General features: G+C 41.1%; 1 protein-coding gene across 2 annotated transcripts in view; it reads left to right on the plus strand.

Moving 5' to 3' along the window:
• ADCY9 (adenylate cyclase 9) overlaps positions 1 to 25,097 on the plus strand; it is an 86,951-nt gene that overhangs the window by 44,673 nt on the left and 17,181 nt on the right. Inside the window, exons 3-7 of one of the 2 annotated variants that reach the window (XM_038186690.2) lie at positions 3,127 to 3,231; positions 7,458 to 7,675; positions 11,628 to 11,730; positions 14,954 to 15,162; positions 22,631 to 22,790. In XM_038186690.2, the coding sequence (XP_038042618.1) occupies positions 3,127 to 3,231; positions 7,458 to 7,675; positions 11,628 to 11,730; positions 14,954 to 15,162; positions 22,631 to 22,790 (795 nt within the window). The remainder of the gene's footprint in view (positions 1 to 3,126; positions 3,232 to 7,457; positions 7,676 to 11,627; positions 11,731 to 14,953; positions 15,163 to 22,630; positions 22,791 to 25,097) is intronic. The other variant, XM_038186691.2, reaches the window with a different exon arrangement.

Here is a 25,097-nt window from a genome sequence, read left to right on the forward strand (position 1 = left end):
CTCCTCTTCCTCTGTGGTCTGATAAGTATCCATATAACGCATGCCCCAAAATATGGCAGAATGTGTACAGCACAGTGATAAAGCAATCACGTGAAGACTCAGCACTTATTTAAAAATGCTCTGCTGCCCTAGTTGCAGTATAGGAGTGCAAGGTGCTCTTGCTTCTCGCAGCAGGGCTAGGTGCAGGTACTCCAAGCTCTGCAGCACGCTCTCAAGTGTGGATGTGCGCTCTGGGTAGTCTGATATGGCAGACTGTGGACCGAGAGGGTTGGGTCAAGCATTCAGGAAATCTGTAATTAGCCAGCCATGCTAGAACAGGTCTTACGATATTAAAAATAATAATAATAATAATAAATTAGAATATATTTTTAAAATCCTCACAAAGAACAGATGTGCAATTTAATCACAGATCATGCACAGTTTCTGAAAAGGAGTGGGTTTCTTTTATACGGTGTTTTTCTTTTAAAGCCTGCAGCTTGCTGGTAGGGTCTGGAGTGATAATTTGCAGAAGAATCATGACTTACATGCCAACTGTTTTAAATACAAAGCTGTAAACAGTGTCAGTGTGGGAGGAGATGACTCCAACTCTGCAAAAGAGACTAAGTAGGAGGGGCAAAATTGTAGGCAAGCTGAAATATTTTTGTTCCAAAGGGAATAAGTGGCCATATTGCATGAAAAGGATGACTTTCACCTTTTGGGCTTGAACGGATGTTCTAGTGGACAAGGTCTGTTAAGGAAGGTCAGGAAGGAAAGTGCAACAGTAATTGATCCACGAAAGGGATTGTATTTCCTCCTCTCCTCCACTATGTCTGCATTTAATTTGATTGCAAATCTCACTGCAGCATGGATATCAATAAAAGGCATTTCAGGTCATGAAGTGGGTATGTAACTAAAACACCGAGGAAGGATGCTGAAAACATTAAGTAGCAGCTGATTTTTGTATGAAAACGCTGTAACTTGCTTAGCCATTTTTGGTATTGGTTTATTTTATCTATCACGTATTCTGAAATCCCATACTTGACTGAGAATTATAGGCTTTTTGTAAAAAAATGTCATTATCAACTCAGTATGAAAACAGAAAGTACTTCTGCTTGTTTTGGTGTTTGCTGAAAGTGCGTTAATGCATTATTCATCGTGGCTGGCCACAAACGCACGGAGCTTGTGTGAGTGTCTGCAGCAGAGAATTAAGTTTATGATATTGACTTGAACGCATGGGTCAGATAACCTCCCATCTCTTTTCAAAAAGACAGGCTTCTTTTCTGAGATTTTTGTCTTCTGCTTTAACCCTAGGAGCTAAGCATGTGATTTGGTCCTGCTGGTTTATTAGCAAGGTCAAATGGGGAGTATTTTCTTTATTTTTGGTGTTTGAGGTATTTGATTTTTATTATCAAATATATATTTGATATATATAAATCAAATATATATTTGATTTTTATTATCAAATATACCGTTAACTGACTTCTGCTATGCTCAAGTCTACTAGCTATCATTCTGGGAACACAGAAAGCTCGTTAGTCCTTGGTCATGTTCAATTTTAAAGCCATTTAATAATGCTTTCTGCAAAGTGGTTAAGGCATTCATGATACTTGATATTTTTTTTAAACAAAACCATTTAGGAAACAACTTCATTCTTTTTTCCAGTATGCTGTTTCTTGGTCAGGCTGTAGCGCTTCAGAATTGGATGAAACTTGCTCACCCGTTGCCAGATTAAGGAGCTTGTAGGTAATTTGAGTGCCTCAGCCCAGCCCGTGCTCCCGAGGAGCCTTGGGTGTGATGGTCACGGTCTGCTGGCTGCTAAGAAGGCTCAGAGCCTTCATGACAGCCTTTGAGAGACATACATGGTTGAACGATGGGTGGAGCAGCAGCCCCAGGAAGAAGTGCCACACCATAACAACCTTCAAAATCAAGACTTCTGAATCTTTTTTGAAATTCAGGTGTGACAAGAGACAGGAAAAGGGGCACTGGGTGAAAATTCAATTCTGAAAAGAGAAACATGCTGGTCTTTGAAATAGGGAGCAAACCTGAAGGGAGAAGCTGTTGTGTTTTTGGACCAGCTGTTGCATTTTGGATGGAAGCTTGCACCAGTCCCTCCTGAGCTCAAAATAAATAGATAAAAGGGACATGGGGTGTTGACTTTGGGATGAAATGTTCAAGTGGCTTGTTGGAAATTTCAACAAGTTCTTTTGTGGATAACCCACCAACACGTAGTGTAGCGTGCTGAATTTAGCATGCTGTTTCCAGTGACTGGTGTATCTGTATTAGTAGTCTTCTGGCAAGCCTGGTAACAACAAACTGTCTCTGAAGAACATAGGAATTGTCAACAGGGATCAGATATAGGGTCCCTCTCGTGCAGTATCCTGTCCCTACATGGTGAGTACAAGAGAAAAGTTTGAAGGACTTTGCAAAAGAAGATGCAGGGTTAATTAGAGAAGATCTCATTTTAATTCAGTGGGACAGGTTGTTTTAAAAGCTGAACTGTGACCTTTTATGTTGCTTCCAAAATAGGTAACCTGTAACTATTAGGAGTGTTGATGGTTTTGCTTTCCTTGTTTCCTGTGATGTTTGCTCAGTGTTTGACTTCAACAGTATAACACAGCCACAGCTCCAGTCCCCTGTCTTACAGAGCTGTATGAAAAAGTATTCTCCTTTATTATTTTCAGATTTGTTACTTTCCATTTTTCTGTGCTGTTTGTAACAGACCATGGTGTTTTGTGCTTTCTGAATATGCTGCATTCTGTGCTAAGTCCTCCCTCAGCTGGTCATAATGCCATTCAGATCCTTTTGCAGACCCTTTTCAAACAAGAAAATTGCACTTCTCTCGCTGAAGAATATTTCTTTCTTTTTAGGGTACTCCTTTACCAGAGAGTAGTGATTACAGAATATCTGTGATTTTACACCAGTAAATCTTTCCTGGATTAGATTTAGCTTTAGTAAGCAAAAAATCTATGGTTTGTTTTTGAAATGGTGGATTTTGGTCCTTTCAAATTTTGCTCCCTGTTTCCCTTTCTGTTGCTTTGTTTATCTTTTAACCATGCAGCAAGCATACAAGCAGGCCACATTATAAATTGCACACCATTACGAGGACACCAGAATGTTCCTGGCTAAATTTTTTTTGTCTCATTGCAGCCTTGCCCTTCATGTAGTACCACCCTTGCACCCCACTGCGATGTCAGCATAGATGAAGGAGCTATCCAAAATGGTTGTCAGGATGAGCATAAAAACAGTACAAAGGTAATTTGAGTATTTATCACTTCCCTTCTTTCCCCTTATTTCTCTGCTTCAGTTAGCTTTCTCAGTTTTGCACAGCTATTACTTTATTCAAGCTCTTAAGCAGCAGAACCAATTTTGAGCAGTTGTATTCCAAACTTTAGTTGCCCCCCCCCGCACACCCCAAATTTTCAAAACAATTAGTAATTTTATGGGCCAGTTTGAGAAGGACCTAAAAGTTGGGCTCTTTAAATTAATGCTGAGGCCAGCCAATGAAAGAGGCACAAACAACACTACCAGCATCTCCATCGCTTACGCCAGTCGCCGTGTGTCATCTAGCCACAAGTCACACACCTGTGTCTTGCCATTGTCTCCTGTATCGTAGCTCTAAAACACGGTCATTTCTGTTCATGCCCACAGCTGATATGCACAGCACCTGAGTCCATTCACATCCTTTTTCTGACAAATAGAGCATCTTACATATTCAGCGTGCTGCTGCCAGGGTTGTTTTCCTTGCTTGTTGCTTAGATATTCTTACCGAAGCCACCTACTCTCTCTACAGTACCAGACATGGCCTATTTGTTGTCTTGTTTGTGCCCTTTGTAGCCTCCCTGCTCTGCCTGTCATCTCTTCCCTCTTTCCAGAAAATTAAGCTTCCACCTAAATGCAGACTGGATGCCAGAGCTCATCAGCTCTCTGGTATATTTTCAGATAAGTTTTAATCCTTTTCCTCACTGGGGAGATCACTTTATAACTATTCTCAGAGATAGCTATCTGGTTGTTTTCCTCCTCATCTGTCTGTAGAACTCTTCTGGTGTACAGAGCTAACAAAAAAACTTGCCAGCATTTTTGTAAATGGTATGTAGCACAGTAGGCCATGTTCTGTGCTGGGGTTCCTAGGAAACAGCCTAAGAAAAAAAAATACTAATCTCTTCAACTCTCAGGAAGATAGAGCAGGGTGGCCAGTAGGTACTGGTCTCAGAACAGCATGAGATCTTCGAGACAGAAAACATTGTGGGAGATCTTCCCAGATGGTGAGCATGAGATGCTGCTTCCCAGGCTGCTTCTGCCCACGTGCCAGGGGTCTCCAGGAACAGACTGCAAACAGAGATTTTCCTCCCAGTACCAACCACCTGTTATCATATATTGTCTTCATCAGAATTATTCTTCCTACTGCAGCTATCTTAGCCTCATGTATGTTAATCACGTGGGGGATGAACCTTGCTTGGAAGAGGCCTGTCCAGTGCTGAAAAAATACCAGTAACGTCATTGGAAGAAATAAGCTGGTGGAAACCAGATCATATGTCCCTCATGTATTCACAAGTTGCTGCCCCAAAAACTGGACCAGCTAAGTGGCTATCCAGTGAGTCTGGGATGCCCATTTAAATGAAAGCTTAAACAGGTACATGCACAATGCTGCATGGCATTTGATTTCCAGATCTTCTTTGTAGTCTCAGCTTTCTTAGGAAGAGCCATCAGCTCCCTCTGCTCACCTCTGTTCTCTCCCCACACTGTCACTGCACCTGGCCCTGCAGCATTCATGTCCCCTCCCTGTTCTCTCATCTCCCAAAACGCTGTTAACCACCTCCTTGGACCCCAGTGTCCTTTGGAGCCCCCAAGTCTCTTTGTGAGGGGAGCGGTCCCCTGGTGCATCATATCTCCAAGTGCTCGGGAGAACTGCACGGCCTATGGCTGCCAGAACCCACAGTAGCATGGAGCTAACAGCATTTATTAAACAGGGATTTTCTCCTTACAAGCAAGCAGTTTCAAACTCTAATCCCCTCCTGTTAAGATTAACAGAGTGGAGACAGCACAGGAAAACCTTGAGCTGACCAAAGGGAAGAATTTTCTTAGGGATTTGAGCCTTTGCCAAAGAGCTGAAGAGAAAAGGCCAAGAGAAGTCCATGCTGACCTTCTGTGAAAGAGCAGAAATTTTCACTGCATTCTTCAGATGAACTCGAAGAACAGACAGGGAAAGCAAACAGTACACATATCTTTTCTCTGAGCTGCCCAGACAAGAAAAGCTGTGTTTCCTCCTTTACTGCTTTTCAAGTAAAGCAGGGTGAGGAAAAGGAGAAAGATTCTTTACAGAGAAAAGGGTGATAACTGTGACCTTCATTTTTCTAGGCCTCAATTTTTTTTTTTCTGCAAAGTGCTCTCAGCAAATACAATCTTTAGCACTAAAAAAACAAACAGCAGCAATGAAGAACCTTCACTTCAGGCGCTTGTTTGACAGTTCTCCTTGCCTCGGGAGCAGCGGTTGCTCCGGCCAGCACTGCTCTGCCCTCTGCTCCTCCGGGCGGGCTGGGTGACCTGCTCTGGCTGCTTTAGGGCATGTTTGGAAGCTGTTGAATGCTGTCCCGTAGAAAAGATGCTGGAGACCTTTGGTGGTGACCAGGAGAGTGCTCTTCTGTCACTCACAAGTGCCTGTCCAGTCCAAGAGATACGTGTTGCTGAAATCACCTTTCTCTTCTGTTGCTTACGTTCCTTAGCAAAACATTGGCAGCACACCAAGGTAACTACTAAATTTCCCTATTATACTTCATCAGCTGCTGTCGCTGTACCATGAACACCTGCAAGCTGCCAAAACAGCTGTCTTGAGTCACAGTAGGGACAAGGCTGGGAATCCTGTCCTCTCCGTGCTCCACTCCTCCTGCTGGGCAGCCAGTGCAGAGGAGTCCTGTGTCCTGCCAGGGCAGGGGGAAAGGGAAGAGCAGAGCACTCTGCCTCCTTCCTGCCTTTCCTCCTGTTTGCTATGGCTGTGGGGCAGAGCAGGTCTTCCTTTCACTATGGAAGTTTTGATGGGGATGGGGAGCCGAGCCCAAGTGCCTTCTGACTCTTCCCTGCTCAAGGTGATGTTCTGCTGCTGCTGCTGTCTCATGTCTTCGCTGGTAATTATTTGTGAAAGCAGTGATGCATGAAAGTTTTTAACATGCCCAGTGTTTGTGTTTTTATGTTTGTTCAACTAGAAAATGGATACCAGAAATGCTTATGTTAGAAAAATGCTTCTTTTTTGTTGTAACATCTTCCTGTTAAAAACTAGGAAATAATATATTAAGTGGTCTGTGCACCTTCAGTTATACCTGCCTGTGTTCACGTTCCTCATTTGTTTTACAGCCTAGAGACACAAGGAGATGCAATTAATTTTGCACAGGCAGCTAGAAATCTGGTATTTCTCAGCCTTAGCTAAGTTGATTTTACAATCTAAGGAACATATTTCAGTGCGTGATTGGGTGGTGTGATATTTATGGTCACTGCAGTGGCATCCAAGAATAGTCCTCTGGAGGAGCTAGTCACTGCTGTGCTGACTGCTGTACAGGCAGAAATGAAGAAACTTCTGTCATGAGTGGGTTTCAGGATGAAGATGAATGATAAATGATAAGACGTGGAGGGAGGAGATGAACATTCAAATATGCAAAGTTTTGATACATGTTTGTATTTGAAAATTGTAAAATGATCCTGACTAACTGCAGCTCACTTTCATTCTAGCTGTATTTAGTTGTCTAATTCCTTGGACTTGCTTCAGTGCACATTGGTCTAGATCAAACAAAATGTAAAGGAAGAACTTCATGTTCCATGAAAATAGAATCATTTTTGGTTCAAACTTATTTTTATTCCGAAATGAATGACAGCAGAATTGCTGATACTGTGCACTTCAACTGTACTGCAAGCTGGTGTCAAAATTTAAAAGTACATTATTAACGGTAAAAGAACTATATCTTAGTGAGGAAAATGTGGTTTCAGTTGCAGAATATTTTTGTAGGATAATGAGCTGTACAAAAGGTCTGTTCAGATATGGCTGTTCCGTCTTTCTGGGAAAGCAGTGAGGCTACAGTGGACAGTGGCAGGATCAGCAAGGCTGGCAGAGTTAATTGTCTCACGACCTGTGGAAAGATAGTACAGTTAATGCAGGTATTTAAAAAGATTTTGAGAAGAATCTTGACCTGAAGATGAGTGAATGAAGTTTTGGTCTATCATTGGTCCTCACTGCATGCGTGAAAATGTAATTTGCTTTCTGATGCCTTGGAAACAGGGACATAAAAAGCAAAAAGACAACAACACCTAAAGAGGCGTGCGCTTCTAGCAGACATGAATGATTTCAAGGCAGGTGGAGGTAGGTCTTTGACATGATCACATAACAGTTCAGCGTGCTCAGGGAAGAATTTTTGACTTTTGCTCCATTAAATCTCTCCTGTCTGCTTTCTCAACCATTCATGTTCCCTGTGTATCTTTTGCTTTCTGTCATGCAGGCTCCAGGAGGCCATAGTCCAAAGACTCAGAATGGACTTTTGAGTCCTCCACAAGAAGAAAAGCTGAGCAACAGTCAAACCTCGCTTTACGAAATGTTGCAAGAGAAAGGAAGATGGGGGGGCGTGAGTCTGGATCAATCAGCTCTCCTTCCTTTGAGGTTCAAAAACATCAGAGAAAAGACAGATGCTCACTTTGTCGATGTGATTAAAGAAGACAGGTAAGGAAAATGGAGCTGCACAAAGAAAAGGTATATAAAGGAAGAAAAGGCATTAACAGAGGTCCCGTATCTCTAATCAGCATTTGTGTGCTTTTTGTTTCATGTCAATAATTATTGTAAACATACTATAACATGCTGTATGTTTTCTGATCTTAGTCTGTCTTCTGTTTAACCTATAGTAGGAACTTGAACTCAAAAACATTCTGCTCAGGAATATGTAAAGCCAGGTTTTTCATCATTTTTTTCTGTGGTTAACAGACATTCTTCATTCAAGCCTTTGAAAAGGAAAAACACTCTTTCAGTGACTTGTTAAAGAGTTGAACTCTTTCATTTTTACATTCAGAACTCCTCATAATACACATATTATGTACCTTCATCTGCAACTGAAACTGTAATATATAATCTGAACCACAAAACTCAAATTTTTGTATTGCAAGAGAACAACATCTGATAATATTGCATGACTAATACCTAGAAATCACATTTGACTTGGAAGCAGAATTAATAGGAGTGAATTCTCATTCTACCTACAGCGTTTTGTAAAGTTAGCCTCTCTCCCCATTTCATACAAAAAGACTTGTTTTGGGCAGAGGCAAATATGTTCTTCAGAATTCGACACTGTTTGATTTTGTAAACACACAGCCGTATCTCCCTTATTATGGCAGTGATTTGACTGGATCAGCTAAACAGACAACTTAGTTTTGTTATTATTTATGGCTATTCTTATTTTTGCTTCACTGCTTCCACTGAGATTAGGGACATTTTATCTAAATATCCTTGAAACTGTATGCTCGTATATACTCCAGGCTGTTTGGAACAGGGACAGCGTTGTCTTAACTGGAAACATGACCAAAGCAGGGAGAAGTGAGAGAGGGGGACAAAAGTCCTTCTCCAGCCTCTTCTTCTCTTGTTCTTTTTCGTTTTGTTTTTGTTTGTTGGTTGGTATTTTTTTGTTGTTGTTATTGTGTTTTGTTTTTTTTCAGATTGCCTTTCTCCTGGGGCCAACCTCTGTAAAAATTTAGGTTCCTTTTTGTGTGTGTTCTGTCATTAGTGGCTGAGAACAGGTGTTAAGCTGATACTTCAAAATATTAGAAGACAGAATGATTGTGAAAGTCCAAATGTTTGCAGAAATCGGGAAAAACAAATTGGATTTTTGTTTAAAATGTAACCAGCATCCTGCAAATTTTAAGTTACAGAAGCAGCTTAATTTATGCCAGTGGACTGCTAGATACCCACCTCCAGCTCTTGTATTCATGGAACTTTCCTCCTCCACATACAAAATGGATACTTCTTCAGAAAAAGGAAAAAGTGGGACCATGATGTGACATCAGTCAAAGCCTAGCTTTTTTTTTTTTTCTCAATTAAATATCATCATTACCATGTTAAGTGGGCCATTTCTTGTTGCCAGGGAAACTTCTCTGCTGAGTTCGGTTCATGTAAACATAACTTTCCAAAAATAATCTCCTGATTAATTAGGTCTATTCAAAATGGTTTAAGCCTACCGTTTTATATCAATCCTTTTTAACATTTCTTAGTGTTAAGTTATAGGTAATGAGTCATTTAAGAAACATGTTTGATCCCCTACTGTAAAACCTAATACATTGTTGGTCTCAAATTTAGTATCGATGAGGACGGTTGAATGGGAAATCTGAGTTTTCTCAGCGAGTGGGGTGAAATCCAAACTTCCACTTGGTCATCTTACATGAAGATTCACATCATTCACAGTAATAATTACTGGACTGTTGCTGCTTTGCTTTCATGTTACTGCAAACCCAACAGCAGTGAGTGAGAGCTTCTCTTCATATTGGGTAGCGACTTGCACCATGTTGCATGATGCAGGTGTTCTGATCTGCAATGTAAATTAGGCATCACATTCACAGATGTCTAACCTAGATATGGTGATTAGGTGTTTAAATTAATCATGCAGGCTTCCTGTACAGCTGGGAAGAGTTAAACATATCCTAGGGACGATTCAGGAGCCTGCGCACTGCACAGCTGCCTAGGGCTGGGTGTGAGAAAGTGTTGGACGCTGGTGGTGTTTCTCATGCCCCAGCCTCTTCTGGAGTTCAGGTGTGTGTCTGAGAGTTTCACAACCAGCTGCTGGGCTCTTCATGTGCCCAGATTTTGCCTTGGAGTTGTTATCTCAGCACAGTTCCAGTCATTTTTAAAAACAATAGCAATAAGGCCAGTGTTAGTGTAGCATTTTTCTATTATTGCGTTACACAGGAATCCTTTCCATATAAGTTACTGGCTTGCCTTTTCTTAGAAATTGATTATAAGTATTTCACACAGTGCATACTTTGAGCTTTAACTCTGGCTTTACTACAACCACTATAAAAATACCATGCTTTGTTCATTGCAATCTGCATGCTACCATGTATTGTAGAAGAAAACTGTAGTATAAGAGGTAGTAAGAGTAGTAAGTGGGTCTTGTTGTTCCTTGAGAGCATCCTGTAATGTTTTTTAATATATTGGCCAAAACCAGAGTGTTGAAAGGATGTAAAGTATCTGCCATATTCTTGGTTGAAGTCTTTTGTCTTCTAGAGCCTCAGTCTAGCAGTGTGTATGTTTGGTTGGTCTTGCATCTCGAGAAAAAATGTTTCCCACATGCTATCTTGTATTGGGAAGTTTGGGCGTTTAAAAAATCTCTGCCAGTGGTACAAAAAAAATAAAATGCAGGTACAGACTAGCTTTCTAGGGTCTTTCAGCTTCTTCAGTTACTTGGAATTTGGTATTGTGCATCTCGTGGCCTTTGTTTAGAGTTAGCAACTGCGAAATAGTCCACTCAAATTTTTGCTCAGGTGCTATGTTTTTTGATGTAGCACTTGGAAAGAAGCAGTCCCATGTCAGATTCTATGGCAGTTTTTAAAACAGTGCATTATATATAACGAGTGGAATCAGTTGCCTGAAAACGAATAGAGATTCCTAAGGAGAGTGTGTGTTCTGAAGTTTCAGATTAGGATGACAGAAGATAGAGTGACAGACTATCCCAGGAATAAATTTGGGTAAGCAAGCCTGACCATCAGGCACAAAGCAGTCTGTGCTGACTAAGTTGAGTCCTTCCAGCTCTTTGACACCTACTAGAGAAAGAAGAAGTTTGCAGATCAAGTGTCATAGATATCACCAGAGAATTTCTTTCACAGGCTTCTTACAACTAATGTAGAACTCAAAAAATGCTCTTTTTTTGCTCTGAAAGATAGGAAATAGAAACAACTTTTTAATGTTTAAGGCCCTTTTGTATTTGTGCTGCACCTGGCACTGAAATATAAGGTGAATGAATAAATGAACACCCTGTGGTAGATGCTGCCTACTGGTTCATTAGTTCTAGTAAGCTCATTTCATTAGTTGTTAGTGCCTTTGTTGATGATTCTGGAGATTTCAATTTTTCCGTTGCAGAAGTAAATTCAAGCCATCCATCATCTTGGGTTACATTTTTCTGCAGCCTGGATCGTTAAGCAAATGTTCCCAGCTGAGTTACTGAGATATTTTAGTGTCTTTGAAATAACAAGATGGTGCTGTTTTCTAAAATGGACAAATTTGTCACCTTTATCATCCTTGGCTTGCTTTGGCCAATGGAATTCCATCCAAGACATAAATATCCCATGGCCACGCGTCTCCTAAGGTTGTGCACCTGTAGCAGCAATTAACCTTTACTATCAGCTAGCTTATGTTACACTTATCTGTAGCCATCTGCAGTTACAGCTGTTAAGTTTCTGGAAGAGCTTGTTAGTGTCTTCCTGAAAATATAAAAGTTTGCTCTGTCATGGTTTTGCAAAATATTGCCTCTGACTGAGCAAGGATAAGGGGGTACCACGGTGGCTGAGAGCAAAGGAGAACTACAGGAACTGCAAATGCAAGTGCCTCCATCCCTGGAAGCAGAAACCACAGAATGGTGGGGCTCTGAAAGCACTACAGCTGAATAAACTGATGCTGAACTGTCTTTTCTCTTTAGCCTCATGAAAGACTACTTCTTTAAACCTCCTATTAACAAGCTGAGCCTGAACTTTTTGGATCAGGATCTGGAGATGGCCTACAGGACAAGCTATCAGGAAGAGGTGAGTTTCTCCTGGCATTGGTTTTCTTCTGTAATCCATTCAAGTAATGTCTGTAATTGTTTTTAACACATTTCATCGCAGTTGATGACAAGGGTTATGAAATGTCAAGTGGGATTTACTACTCAGTAGTGCTGCCTCTGAAAACAGTCTCAGTTTACCTGTCTTGTGCCATGTCCTGAGTCTAGTCCAAGATTTGGGTTGGAAGTACATTTTCACAACCCAGCAGGATACGTTAATCACTTCCCCTGCCTTTTCTCCATTTTCAAGTTAATGTTTCAAGGCTTTAGGCAGCTCAGAGAACTGTAAATGACTACTTGCCTACTCATTACATGTCCTGACTTTGAGAATGGTATTTTTGAATTTGATTCTTGTTCATGCCACAGCCTCCTGGTTATCTCAGTGATACCCAAATCTGATCTGAACTCAGTATTATAAGTTCTGTAAATGTGTTGCATTCAAAAACAGGCAGTTCAAAACACTGTGTAATTGTAAGGAACAGTGTGTAAATTGTGAAGAACTTGGTGCATTCTTCAGGATTTTGCAGTGAGTATAAAAAGTCCTTTACCCCCTTGGGAGCTAGTAGTTCTGCAGATTTTACATGTCAGTAGATATTTTTGCTGGGTTGATATGAACTAGCAAGATGTTGTAAGTTTGCATGTAGCAACGACAGACATCAGTACTAACTGAGGTTGCATTTCCATGACGCTGAAAAGGTACTGCCAAAAGAGGGCAATTGCTCTCCCACCTTGTTCCTACTGCTCCGTGTTTCTGCTAATGGCTCTGGTGCTTACCACACTTCCCTGCTGTGATCCAGTTCATTTTACTAACTTAGCATAAAATATTCATGTTTTGTTTTGCTGTTTGGGGCTTTTCTTTTTCTTTTCCCTTCTATTTTCTGCTGTCTTGGGATTGAACCAGCAGCTTGCTGAGTGCCAGAGGGTCTGGGAGCAGGAAGGGTTGTGCCCTGTCCTTGAGCAGGGTTGAGCTGTGAGGCTGGGTCGCACATCTGGCAGGGTTCCCACCATGATAAACGAAGGTGTTGATTCTCTCTTCTCCCAGTTTACCCTGTATCTGAGGACAGGTAGGATTTCTGCTTCACTGCTTGTTGCTCTGTACTTGTAGGCTGCTTTCTGTGCTGGGCAGTGCTTCCACACTGTCCTTAGCAGCAGCCCCTGTTTGCTTGGTTTCTACCTTTTACAAATGAGGTCTAACTTTTTCTTTTTCTTTTCTTTTTTTTTTTTTTTTTTTTCTAACATGAGGGAAGCATAGTAGTGATGCAGTTCAATTCATTCACCTTGTTCAGGAACTCTACGCTCTGCAGCACTTTCATTGGTATCTCTCTGAATAAAGCTCATCCAGCAGCAATAGGGAGAAGCTTCCTGTGGGTGACATTCACATTGATGAAGTTATATCTGCAGCAGTGTATTACATCTACTCATATCCTGGACTGAGTGCTACAGGAGAGCAAACCAAGAGTAGTTTGTGCTCTTTTGATACATCAGAATTTACATGGTATTCATACCAGTGTGTGTGTGTACGTACATGTGAGCACACAGACCCCTGTTTGCCTGCTCAATTTGTACAAACTATACAGAAAACAGTAAAGCAAAATCTTTCCAACTGAAAGATTGGAAAGAGAAGAAAAGCAGTGATAGTCAAGCACATGCAGATTGATCTAGTAATATGGATGTGCATGAAAATCATAGAGGAAGGAGAAGGAATGAGGTCTGTGCATTTTCTTGGTGGTAAGCTGGTCATTTGAAAATTATTACGTAAACCTACCTGAAAATGGGAACCTTATTTTGTAATAGCAACTGTGCAGCACTAGGGCAAAACTTGTTAAAGCCTTACTATTAGCACAGTACTGGTCCAAAACAAAACAACAAAAATCTCTTGGGGAGCGAAGCGATTGTAGCATTGCTGGTTGTTGAAATGCCTCGCAGATCACTGTTGCTGAACGCAACTTCCAGCTCCAGCGAGTTCACCTCTAATTACACGGTGCCAGCTGCATGATTGCTTTGTGATCATTCCTAAGTGTCTCCACATCCCGAGAGCTTGCTTAGCCTGTTCTTGTTTAGAAATTAAGGCACTACTTAACACTGTTAGGGCATCCTTAACACTGTCACTTTAGGATGCAGTGCTGATTTCCTTAATTCAATTTATGCGACTCTGTATGGACTAAAGGGATTCTGCTACAGTTCAGATTAAAAGGTAATTTTGGCCCTGAAACAAAACTCACTGAATACATTAGGTTGCAGAGAGCTACAAATGAAGAACAAGTTCATTTTGCTATGCTGCTGAGTGCCAATAATGTTCTGAGGAGTGAAAGAAATGTCCAAATGAAAGCAGTACAAGATTGCAGTATTCAAACAGGGCTACTTCGTGGTGTTATCAATAGCATACTTCTCATTTTTCTTTGGAATTTGTTTTCTGCTGTCCCTCGGGAAAATACAAACACTTGTAAGACTGTGCTTAGTGGAGTAAGCCAAGGCGCGGAGCTCATGGTCTGGTTTTCAGCTGGACTGGCCAAACCAGCACACACCGCAGCTGTGCCAGCACATGGTGGGGTGGGAACGTGTGGTAAGGGGTTGCTTACAGCAGAGAGTTACTTGGAGTCCTGGCTTTAGATCAGTTCAGGTTACATAGCGTCCCGATTGCTGCTTTTAGTCTTGTCTGAAAGGGAGATGTGAGCTGTGCCACGGTGAACTAACTCTTTCTGTTGAGTGGTGCTTGGAGGGTTTTCTTCAAGAACCCCTGGAACCAGAAAGCTTTTTTTTTTTTTTTTTTTTTACTGTTTTAAGTTCTACTGTTATTTTAAACGAAAATACTTGAAGAAAACTTCTGATAGCTTTCTCTGCTAGCAATTAGTTTTTTAATGTTCCATTGCATAGTAATGGCAATTTTCATATTATTTCTATATCATTATATTCTGTTAAAAAAATGATAGTGGTCTTTAAGGAAAAAAAAAAATCACGCCATACCCAGGGGCTGTGCTGCCAGTGTGTTTCTGCAACGTAGGCGTATTCTCAGGGAACTGCTAGTCATTGAACTACCTCTTCTGTTTCTTTTTTTAAAACAGTACTTATAGTGGATTAATGAAGTGGCAAAATGTTCTCTATTCCTCTATTTATTTTTGTGAGCTGCTGTTTATGGTACAGTCAAATTCGGCAAGAGAGCATTTATTCATTGTCACCACTTCCCTCAACCCTTGTGTTCCATGCAGGTTATAAGGAATGCTCCAGTGAAGACATTTGCCAGTGCTACCTTCAGCTCACTCCTGGACGTGTTCCTCTCCACCACAGTCTTCCTCATACTATCTGTCACGTGTTTCCTGAAGCACGGGATGGTGGCGTCCCCTCCGCCACCTGCGGCCGTCGTCGTGTTCATCATCGCCATCCTGCTGGAGGTGCTGTCCCTCGTCATCTCCGTTAGGTAATAAAAACGTCACGCTGTCTTGAAATAGGAGTGAGAAACAAAGCGGTTGGCTGGCTAACAGTGCTAGCAAAGGCAAGAAGGCTTGCAGCAGATCTTGTGCAGAGAGGGTCTAGCTTAAAGAAGCAAAGTCTGCACACCGTGTGTGTCCCTGCTTAGTGCTTGTGGTGCCACACACAACTCGATGCCTTTCGCTCTCATCTGTCCTTCAGAAAAATCCCTCACATTTAAACAGAAATACATCATTCTGGTTTAAAGCTGAAATAAGGTGTCACAAATGCAAAGAGTATTCCTTTTCCGGGGGGTGGGGAGGGGAAGGGTGTAGGAATAAATAAAATTGCCAAAGTCACAGCACATCTGTCAAGAATTAGTTTTCTTAATGATTTCTGTTTCAACTCTGATCAGTTTAATATTCAAATACTTCGTGTTTTTTTCTTTTTTACACACTGAAGTTCAGTATTTCCCCCAATTTCTTGGCTGTGTGACAGTCAGCTGCTGCTCAAGACAGGGCATGATCTTGTCTCCTCAGTCAGGGCCCTGCCAGCCCCTACACTGCCTCCTTGCAGCAACCTCCAGGATGTGTGTTCTGGACTTCTGGGACACTTACGGTCCTTCCCCCATCATCTGTAACTTGTTGAAGATCCGTTACTGCGCAGTTCCTGCATAACGTGAGGTTTCCCCAGGCCTTAGCAGAACACTGCAGTTGTTACATGCATTCAGCAAAGCTCATGCTCTCCTGGGCGTGTTGCCTGATGTGCACAGATACCACATGTAACATGTTATTAACCCAGATGGGAGACGCAATAGTAAGATGTTTGTTTGTCTGTACTTGTGATGGCAAGTTAATTCTGCCCCCCTCGTTCTCTGTTTTCACTGTCACAAGAGAATGTTATGCGGGTGGTGTGTGGAAACGGGTGTCTTCACTTGCAGCTCTGCAGATCTGTTGGTTATGTGTAAGTTAAAATGCTTTTGCAGTTACAAGTCAGAAGCAATTCTGCTGTTGTTTCAAAAGAAACAGTAGATTGCAGCTTGCACTCTGACTTTTCAGGCTAGAGGTAAAAAATAATTTGTACTTCAGCCACCAAAGTAATCCTTGTAACTCAAGTATGCCTACAAAGGTATGCAGGCATGTTTACAGGAAATTGTTTTGGAATAAAGAGATGTCATTTGTGAACAGGGACAGTACTTCTGAAGGTAGTGTTTCTTAGCAGGTGTATTTGGCTGTTACGGCTTGAATAGTATTGTAGTTCTGGAGTTTTTGGAAAAACTAGGAAATCAGAAAAGTGAAAGGTTTTTTTGTCAGTTTAATAAGCCCAAGCAGTTCCTTCATTACGTCAGGATGGGGAGCAGGAAGGCAACAGTGAGCAGTTAGTTTGGGTTAGGTGGCCACAAAACTGAATCCTTGGATTTGTTCAGCTCTGAACAGCTCAGCCACTGCTTTGTACAAGAGTTGGTTTCTGCTACCCAGGTGCATTTGGAGATAATTTGTTTATTCACCTTGCAGATACCTTATCAAAATAACTCCATTTTAGTATTTTTCAGTATGTTATTGTTCCTACTTGTTTTTCCAATGTCACATTATTATCTTTGCATTTACCTTTTCTTACTTCGTACAGTTATAAAAGATAATGCTGTAATCCTATACATTTTTATATGTGGGTACATAAGGTTTTCCTTCAGTCCTGTTCTGTAATTGGTGGGTCATGTTTTATTTAAGGACAAGAAGGAAAGTTGTTGTTTTCAGTATGCTATCTCTATAGTCAGGAATTTGCAAAGCAGTTTTGTCTTTCTGAGCTGTGTACAGCAGTAGGGAGGTTTAGATTCATTGCAGTACTGTATTGCTGACATCCATGCTCTCTGATAGTGAGCCTGGGCCATTACCAAGGTGAGTTTAATGTTTTCTTAATGCTATTTGTTTTTTCCAATGACGTTTCTGCCATTTGCATGAGATTGTATTGGTTTAAAACCTAAATTTTACTTCCTGAACAGGTTCAGATTCCTCATTTAAAGTCGTGTTGATTTAAAAAGCCAGTGTTTAAAGCAGACTCCTAAGTCTTAGAAGTATCTATTTTTTAATATTAATCATTCCTTTGTGTTTAATTCTGATTGGAAAAGCAGACTAAGAAATATCTCACCTTTTGGTGAACATCTGTAGACAGTCATCAAAACTTAACTGGTCCCACCTGTTATGGTAGCAGCAGGTTTTCAATAAACAATGCATGGAGAGCACACAGGTTTGCCTTTCTCCTAATGGACACTCAAGGGAGGTTTGGGCATGCAGGGAATATTGTAATTCCTGCACAGCTACTACGAGTGCAGATGATGGGTGCTCACTAGCACTTGCTGCTTTCACTGGGACCGAGATGGCTGTGAATCTCAAGACCCCACAAATTCTTGTGGTTAATTTGGGAAACAGGAATTGCTGGATGGGAGAAGTGGTTGCTGCCCTTCCCTGCGCTCTCCACCAAATGCGTGGCTGAGGAATTTGTGATTGAAAACAAGCCACTGGCTATCAGTAGCTACTGGGGCCCTTGTCACGCAACTGTGAGATGTGCTCTTCTTTCCTCTGGCATGAGGGAAGTGTCTGCAAATTTACCCCAGAGTTACAAGCAGTAGATTCTCAGTCATTTGCTGCCACAGGCTCACATTCACAATCTTTCCTTTAGTAAACAAAATATAATTTATACTTGGCTTACATCTCATCATGGCATCTATAGTAACTTGTAAGTAAATCTCTGAAGTTCAAAAAAGGATCATCTCAGATCTGGGGAGAGCTCACCCAGGGTACTTCCTTGAAAACAGCCTCCTACTTTGCACTGAAAAAGAGCTTTTATTGCTGAAGACAATCTGAGAAGCCTTCTGGCTTGCTTTCAGTTAGAATCATAGAATCATTCAGGTTGGAAAAGACCTCTAAGATCATCTAGTCTAACCCTTAACCTAGTGCTAAAGTCCACCATGCTTCTAAGTTCTACATCTACACATTTCTTGAAGACCTCCAGGGATGGTTACTTCCCTGGGCAGCCTATTCTAATGCCACACAACCCTTTCAGTAAAGAAATTTCTCCTGATACCCAACCTAAACCTTCCCTGGTGCACCTTGAGGCCTTTTCCCTTCATTTTACCGCTTGGTGCTTGGGAGAAGAGCCTGATTCCCACCTCTCTATAGCCTCCTTTAAGGTAATTCAAGGTAATTCTAAGAACTAAGTTCTTTAGTTTAGAACTAGGAACTAGTTCTAAATATGTTGGCATATTTTAGCCCCCCCCCCTCCTTTTTTTTTTTTTTTTTTTTAGGATTTGATGTCTGTTTGGGGGTTTGGGTTGTTCGGTATTTTGGGGGCACTCCAGTCTCCACAGCCTGAGGCACACGCTCATGTACAAGTGTAACAACCTTCCACTTCCCCATCTGTGCTATTGAAATACGATCATTCTCTAAGTGTTCCTTAGTTGGCTGCATTAAATTCAAAATGTTTTAAATTGTGCACTGCATTGCATATTCCCAGAGGATGAGTTTACAGGCAGCTCTGTTTTCACTGCCGAAGCATGGAGCTTGTTGGCATCAAGAGGACAGACGTACTGTTGTGCCCTTATTCCATCTCACTTCCTTTGATCAGAAAGAACAAAATCATCCTTTTCCTCTTTAAATTGTCTTCAAAGCGAGGACTGCTCACTCTGACCGCTCATTATGCACAGAAAAGTGCAGAGCTTCCTGTGCAGAAATGTCATCACAAGTGACAATCACAGAATACCACAGAGATATCTTGAAGGGAGGGGATTGGGCTACAATGCTGGGCACAATCCTAGAATTTCAGGAGAGGGATTATTTTGGGACCAAAAAATTCTTGCCTAAGTTTCTTATTGTATTTTCATTATCATGATGCGAAGCACCCTGTGTTTAAATCAGTCTGACTTTTAATTGAATCCAGTGCTCAGACTAGGAAGTACTCGCTGCAGCTCTTGTGGCTAAGGGCTCGAGTCCAGCTGCGGTAGTGGGAGAGGAAAGCACTCGCTGCCTGCACAATGAGAAACGAGGTAAAACTGAAGTTGTTAGAGCAGAAGTCCTTATGGAGCAAGGCTTGCAGGAGAAGGATGTTTTGATTTCTCTGAAGTGTCTGATAATAAATTATTGGAGTATCTATAGATGAGGATCCCACTGTTATCACAAGTGCCACTCTAGAATTAATTGTTTAAAGCTGCATGCAAAAAGTGGTGCTTAATTTGTCAGCATGTGGAGTATGTCATCTCCAGTTCTGTAAATGTAGTGCAAAGAATGTCCTTCTGCCCACTTGAAATATGACTACTTTGACTTTCATGAGTTCAGTTGGAGTGTAAGAGGTCTTAAAGTTCTGGTATTTTATAAAAAAATATCTTGGGAAATGTCACTGAGCATACGACAGTGTGTGAAGTTTCACTTGGGATTCTTAGGGGTGCTTCTGCAGGAATACAGGTAAAAGAGATCTGCCCACTATTTTAGGTGTGAATACAAGTTTTTTTGTTGACTAGAAGCTTTTTGCATCCAGTTCTTGTTCTCAATTAAAACTTGTTATAAATAAGATGTTTAAAACATGCATTGCTTTCAATAACACCCTTCAGTGAAGATCTCTCAGTGAGGAGATGAATCCAGTGTAGTGGATATTTCAATCCTGTTCTAAAGAGTGAGAGGTGGGAGCACCTGGTAAGTTGATTCATCACTTTAGAAGTACCTTAATAGAGAGGAAAAAAATCTTCCGGGTGAAGAAAAAAAGCAAACAGAGTCAAAGCAGTAGAATGGAAACCTGCTGTACTCTGATGAAATAAAACTGCACTTTGCCCACTACTTTACCTTCTCAGGGCTTGCCAAAGTGATATCCAAAGTCTGTCTGCTGTTGAAACCTGGTAGCCGACCGATTGGATCTTCTTAAATTCCTCATAGCCAAGAACAAAAATTGCTTGGTGCAACTAGAGCTTAATGAACTGGTTTTGTTAACAACCTGACTTACATAGAGTATTGATGCAAGGGCAAACTGCATTCTGTTTTGCCTTTATTTATTTCTAACATCTGTGACTTTGGTATTTAATATCCCACCAATTCACTGCTGTGCCAAAAGCTTTTGATTTGAAATATGGGAATTGATTTTAAACTGCCAGTAAATACAGAAATGACGGTAATGTTCTCCATTAGCCATTAATCATTTATGCCAAAGTTACTAATTTGAACTGCAGCTTGTGTAAACATCTTAGATGCTTCAGCATTTAAGCCCTGTTGAGCTACCCAGTGACACTGCATTATTTACCGGTAGTGCCCTGTGGCCATTAAATGTCTGCAGCTCTCCTGCTGCCGGGATTTAATGCAGCGCTCGCTTCCTCTGATGGGAGAGCTGTGCTGCGTTCACAGGCTTCATCTGTTTTGTGAAAGATGGGGTTTCGCTTGTTTTAATTCCAGAGCACAGAGCATTGCAATTGATTCTGGACTGAAAAAAAAAAAAATAAAAATCAATGCAAGAAGGTAAACATTACCACTGAGAAATGTGGAGTTGTCCTGGAATTTGTGCTTGCTTTTTCAAACATGCAGCTGCCTAAATAAAGAAGTGTCCTCATCCCAGGATTAACAGATCAGGTTTGCTGATGGATTTGTTGCTATAGTTCCCACAAGAATTTATCCTGGCATGAGGCTTGGCAAAAACCAAGCTTTTCTGCTCCGTGCAGTGCCCGCGTGGGTTGGGGTGCGAGACACCAGTGGTGCTGGGTGCCTGTCCCCAGGGCTGGGATCTGCACCCACAGCGGGGTCCAGGCGTTGGCGTGGGCAGGGGGTGCCCAGCTCCACATGGGAGTGATGGGTGCTGCCCACGGTGCTCTGCCAGAGCCAGAGCTGTTTCCTTCTCACCGTTTAGCCATGTAAATGCTGATCCCAGTTCGTATGATTTAGCAGGATCGACTTTATTTTTAGAGGCATGAACTTGGGTGGCATTTTCAGAAGGACTCGATACTGGAGCAGCTTGGCTGCCGCTGGAGCCGGGACACATTCTGCCATGGATGGCAGAGGCTGTCAGGACGGTATATAACACTTTAGAAAAAATAGTAATTACTCTACAGGGCTTTCGAATTTATTTTGCTTTCTATGCAGTTGCATTTCCGTGCTTTGTTGCAAATTCTCTTTTATGATGTAATATAGCTGTGCTTTTTGGCTTACATGGGACTCCATTCACTAGGCACTGAGAAATCTGTGAGCACCCTCTCGTGGGGTGCTGCTGTATTACAGCGTTTTCCATCCTATTGCCCTAATTTTCTCTTTTTTTTTTTCTTTGCACTTAAGTATAATTCCAATATTTTAATGTATTAAATGAGAAAATAAGTCTATTGAATAATGCTAGGGGTTGCAAAATTCATGAAGCCTAGAGCTGAGAATTAAAGTAACGCTCATGAGCAAGTCATATTTAAAAGGCGTGCAATTAGTGTCCAAGTCACGCAGAAAACTTTACCCATTTTTTATCAGGTTTTTATCCAACATTATACCTTGTATTTTAGTCAAAAGCATTAGAGAAAAATCCTCTGTGTTTATTTATTTATTTATTTTTGTTTTAAAAAAAAATCCAGGTAGTATGCAATAGTTTGTGACTTTGGAATATGTGAATTCCACATTTAGCATATATTGTATTTAAACATTCTTGTCAGCTGTGAGCATCTCTGTCCAAAAACCATTTGGGCTCCCTGGTCATCCACTGTGGCACCAGCAGAATTACCCGTGCCACAAACTCACAGGGCGCTGCTCACGCCTGCCCCGTGGTCTCACAGCAGGCTCTGTGGTTCTGCCATTTCTCTTTAAAGTAAGTTCATCTCACAAAAGCAGGAATGCTTTGGTAAAGCAATAAAAGCCCAGACCTGCTCTGGTAAATACACACATCCACAATGGAGAGCCTTTGAATGAAGGCAACTATTGCATTGCCTTTTTATGCCTCCATAAAAATAATTAAAACCTTGAAAAGCGGTTGCAGTTTTTGGAGAGTGATGAATGTTTCTGAGCTTTGAGAAGCAAATGTTGCTGATAATCTATTTCTGTAGATAAAAAACAGTTTGTTAAGCAAGCTTTCACCTTTGCTCACTCGTTTTAATGATGAGAAGCGCTCAGGTGTAAGAAGAGTCTCCACTGAGCTGCCCTCGGGAGCTCTCCCCACCTCTTTAAGGCTAAGTATTTATGACTGTAAGTCTCTCATACGCTTACCTTCCAAGTGAAAAGTGTTTTCCAGTTTGTTTCTCAAACCCCTGCATCCCCCCTCCCTCCCATCCCACCTCGTGCTGTAGCAAATGAGCCATCATCTTTCAGCACGCCTGGATCATTCCTTGAACTTACCAGCAGGTGGTATGGCACGTGGCAAGCTGCGACTGGTGCTGCAGTCCCAGTGAAGAATTTTAAGTTATTTTATTACAGGTAATTAAGCTGTATGGAGTGATGTGCTGAAATTAACCCATAGGTCTGTGGTTCCGTTTGTTCCAGGATGGCATTCTTCCTGGAGGAGGTGATGACTTGCACGAAGCGTCTCCTGGAGGTGATATCTGGCTGGCTGCCTCGACATTTTTTCGGTGCAATCCTAGTTTCTCTCCCAGCTCTTGCAGTTTTTTCGCACTTCACCTCTGATTTTGAAACAAATATACATGTAAGTTGTAGAACTCCGTTTCATAGTCTGACGTTTTGGATCTAACTTAGCTTGTTGCTTGCCTGCCTTCTTCCTTCACATCCCTCATGCTTTACAGATGTTTGATACAGATCCGTTAGAGAAAAACAGGGCTTTTGTGTATGATGGAATACATAGTTTGTTACATAAATACAGTGACTTGCTGGAAAACTGTCATAGAGAAGAGGAGAGAGATAGTTATAAATACCTGTGTGCATACATACTTTTTTTTTTTTCCCTTAGAACAAATACTTCTGCTGGTATTTACTCTGACTAATGCAAGTAGAGTATCTTATTTTGTTTTTTAATTTGGAGTTTGTAGTCTGAAATGTTTTGTGAACCTAAGAAGTTTGCATGCATATTAGTAAATCTAAGAGCAAGACCAGTATTAGCAGTGGGTTGCTTGTTTTTTTTCTCTGCCAGGCTAGATGGAAAAACTGAAAGGAAAGAGTTGTTGGGACATAAAAATGATTACCCTGAGGGGCTGCAGGGATGGGTAAAGAACACAGGATGTGCCTTCTCAAAAGGAACTGAAAGAAACTGGCTTTTTTGGCCCAGCCAGAGACAGGTTCACAGAAGATTTGGTGCCTTCTTTAATAAAAACATTCAGAAGCAGGGAGCAAGGAGCAAAATATGGAGGAAAGAAAATAACTGTTTAATTTAAAGGTGATGCATCGCATAAAATCAGTGCTTATAATTTTTATGAATAAAACAGATGAGAAACAGATGAAAGCTTGTTTCTCTTAGGTAGCACAGTGTATGAGCCTTCCTTTCCAGGATCTTCAGGGAATTCATTTACAAATCGCTTGCTATTGCAGGGCCCTGCTTATAGGTAACAACCAGATCCTCTTCCTTCTTCCTACCATGAATTACAGATGCAGTTTGGTACTGTGTGTCGGGAAGTGTTTGTTCTGTGGGAACATATGGACCAGGCATTTTGATTTAAATCTATTCCGTGGTTTTCATAGTCACAAAGGACTGGATTTGAGGATCTCACAACCCATGTTTAAAATCTTTCTGTAGCTTTTACCTTTGTGAATATAACCAAAGTTAACTATTTTAAAGCTGTACAATTTTTTTAGTTCAATGATGCCCTTCTTCCCTCATGACCACTAGCAAACTAATTGTAGGAATGTTTTCTTTACGCTGAAGGGACCTGAAAACCTTCAAATCTCTCAAATTTCTTTGTGCATTGATTTTATATCATCCCATTCATCACCATCCATGATCATCTCTCCAAACATGTAAAAGTAACGTTGGAAGACCCATTTTTGTTAGTGTATTCTCTATACCTCATCATACCAGGTTATTGGTCTAAGTGCTTCAAGCAGCAGCAGTGAGGCGGTGGTGTTCATCACCAAGCTGAGAATGATCTTGGCTTTCTTTCCTCTTGCAGGTCCTCCAGAGTCGCGGGGTTGTTGGCTCACTCTCCAAGAGATGTCCCAACTCATCTTGTGCTCAGTGATGTTCCAACAATCATGGAGCTCTAGGAAATGGAATCAATCTATAGAGGGTCAGGTAAGTGTCATATTTTACTATGACATGGTTTTGCAAAGTTTTTTTTTATTCATAGCATTTTATACCTTCCCTGGATATAAAATAATTAAAATCAAAATTAACAAAAACAGCAATGAAAAAAAAACTTTCCAAAGCCATGCATACATAGTAAACACAGCACTTGCTGACCCTCTATAGGCTGGCTTCATGCTGGGGCATCACTTGGAGTGAGAACCAGTGCTCTGCCACTTTAGGAGACCTGAAATGGGGGGAAAAAAGTAAGTTTAAATTATGTTTTTTATGGACACTTCTGAAATGAAATTCATCCATTTTTTTAGTCATTAAATGAAACAAAAAACACTGGTCTTGTGGTTTAAAATGTTAAATTATGTAAGTTTTTTTTCCATACACTGTGTCTACTTCTGAATCACATGCTTATTTGTTATGTGACAGTATTCCTAATTTGCATTTTCTGCATTTCAGCTGTAAAGGAAATTTAAAATGGGGGAGAGAGAGAGCGATCACTTGATACTGTAAAATGCAGTATGTAGCAGAACAGAGCTTCAGGACGCGGTTGTGAAGTCTCTGCTTTAGCTTGGATGGTCATTGATATTCTTGATAAAACCAGACCTTGCACAACAGCTTGAGAGCTTTGACTGGTGTAACGTTGTATCTCAGGGAAATTAAGACATTCTGGGGAATATCTCCATTCTGCACTTCCTTTTATTTATCCAGCAAAGATGTGGAAGGGGAAAGCATTCTGAGATAAGGCATTTGGAAGAGAAAATCCAA

Source organism: Anas platyrhynchos, chromosome 15 (assembly GCF_047663525.1).
Source record: "Anas platyrhynchos isolate ZD024472 breed Pekin duck chromosome 15, IASCAAS_PekinDuck_T2T, whole genome shotgun sequence".
NCBI classification, from domain to species: Eukaryota; Metazoa; Chordata; class Aves; order Anseriformes; family Anatidae; genus Anas; species Anas platyrhynchos.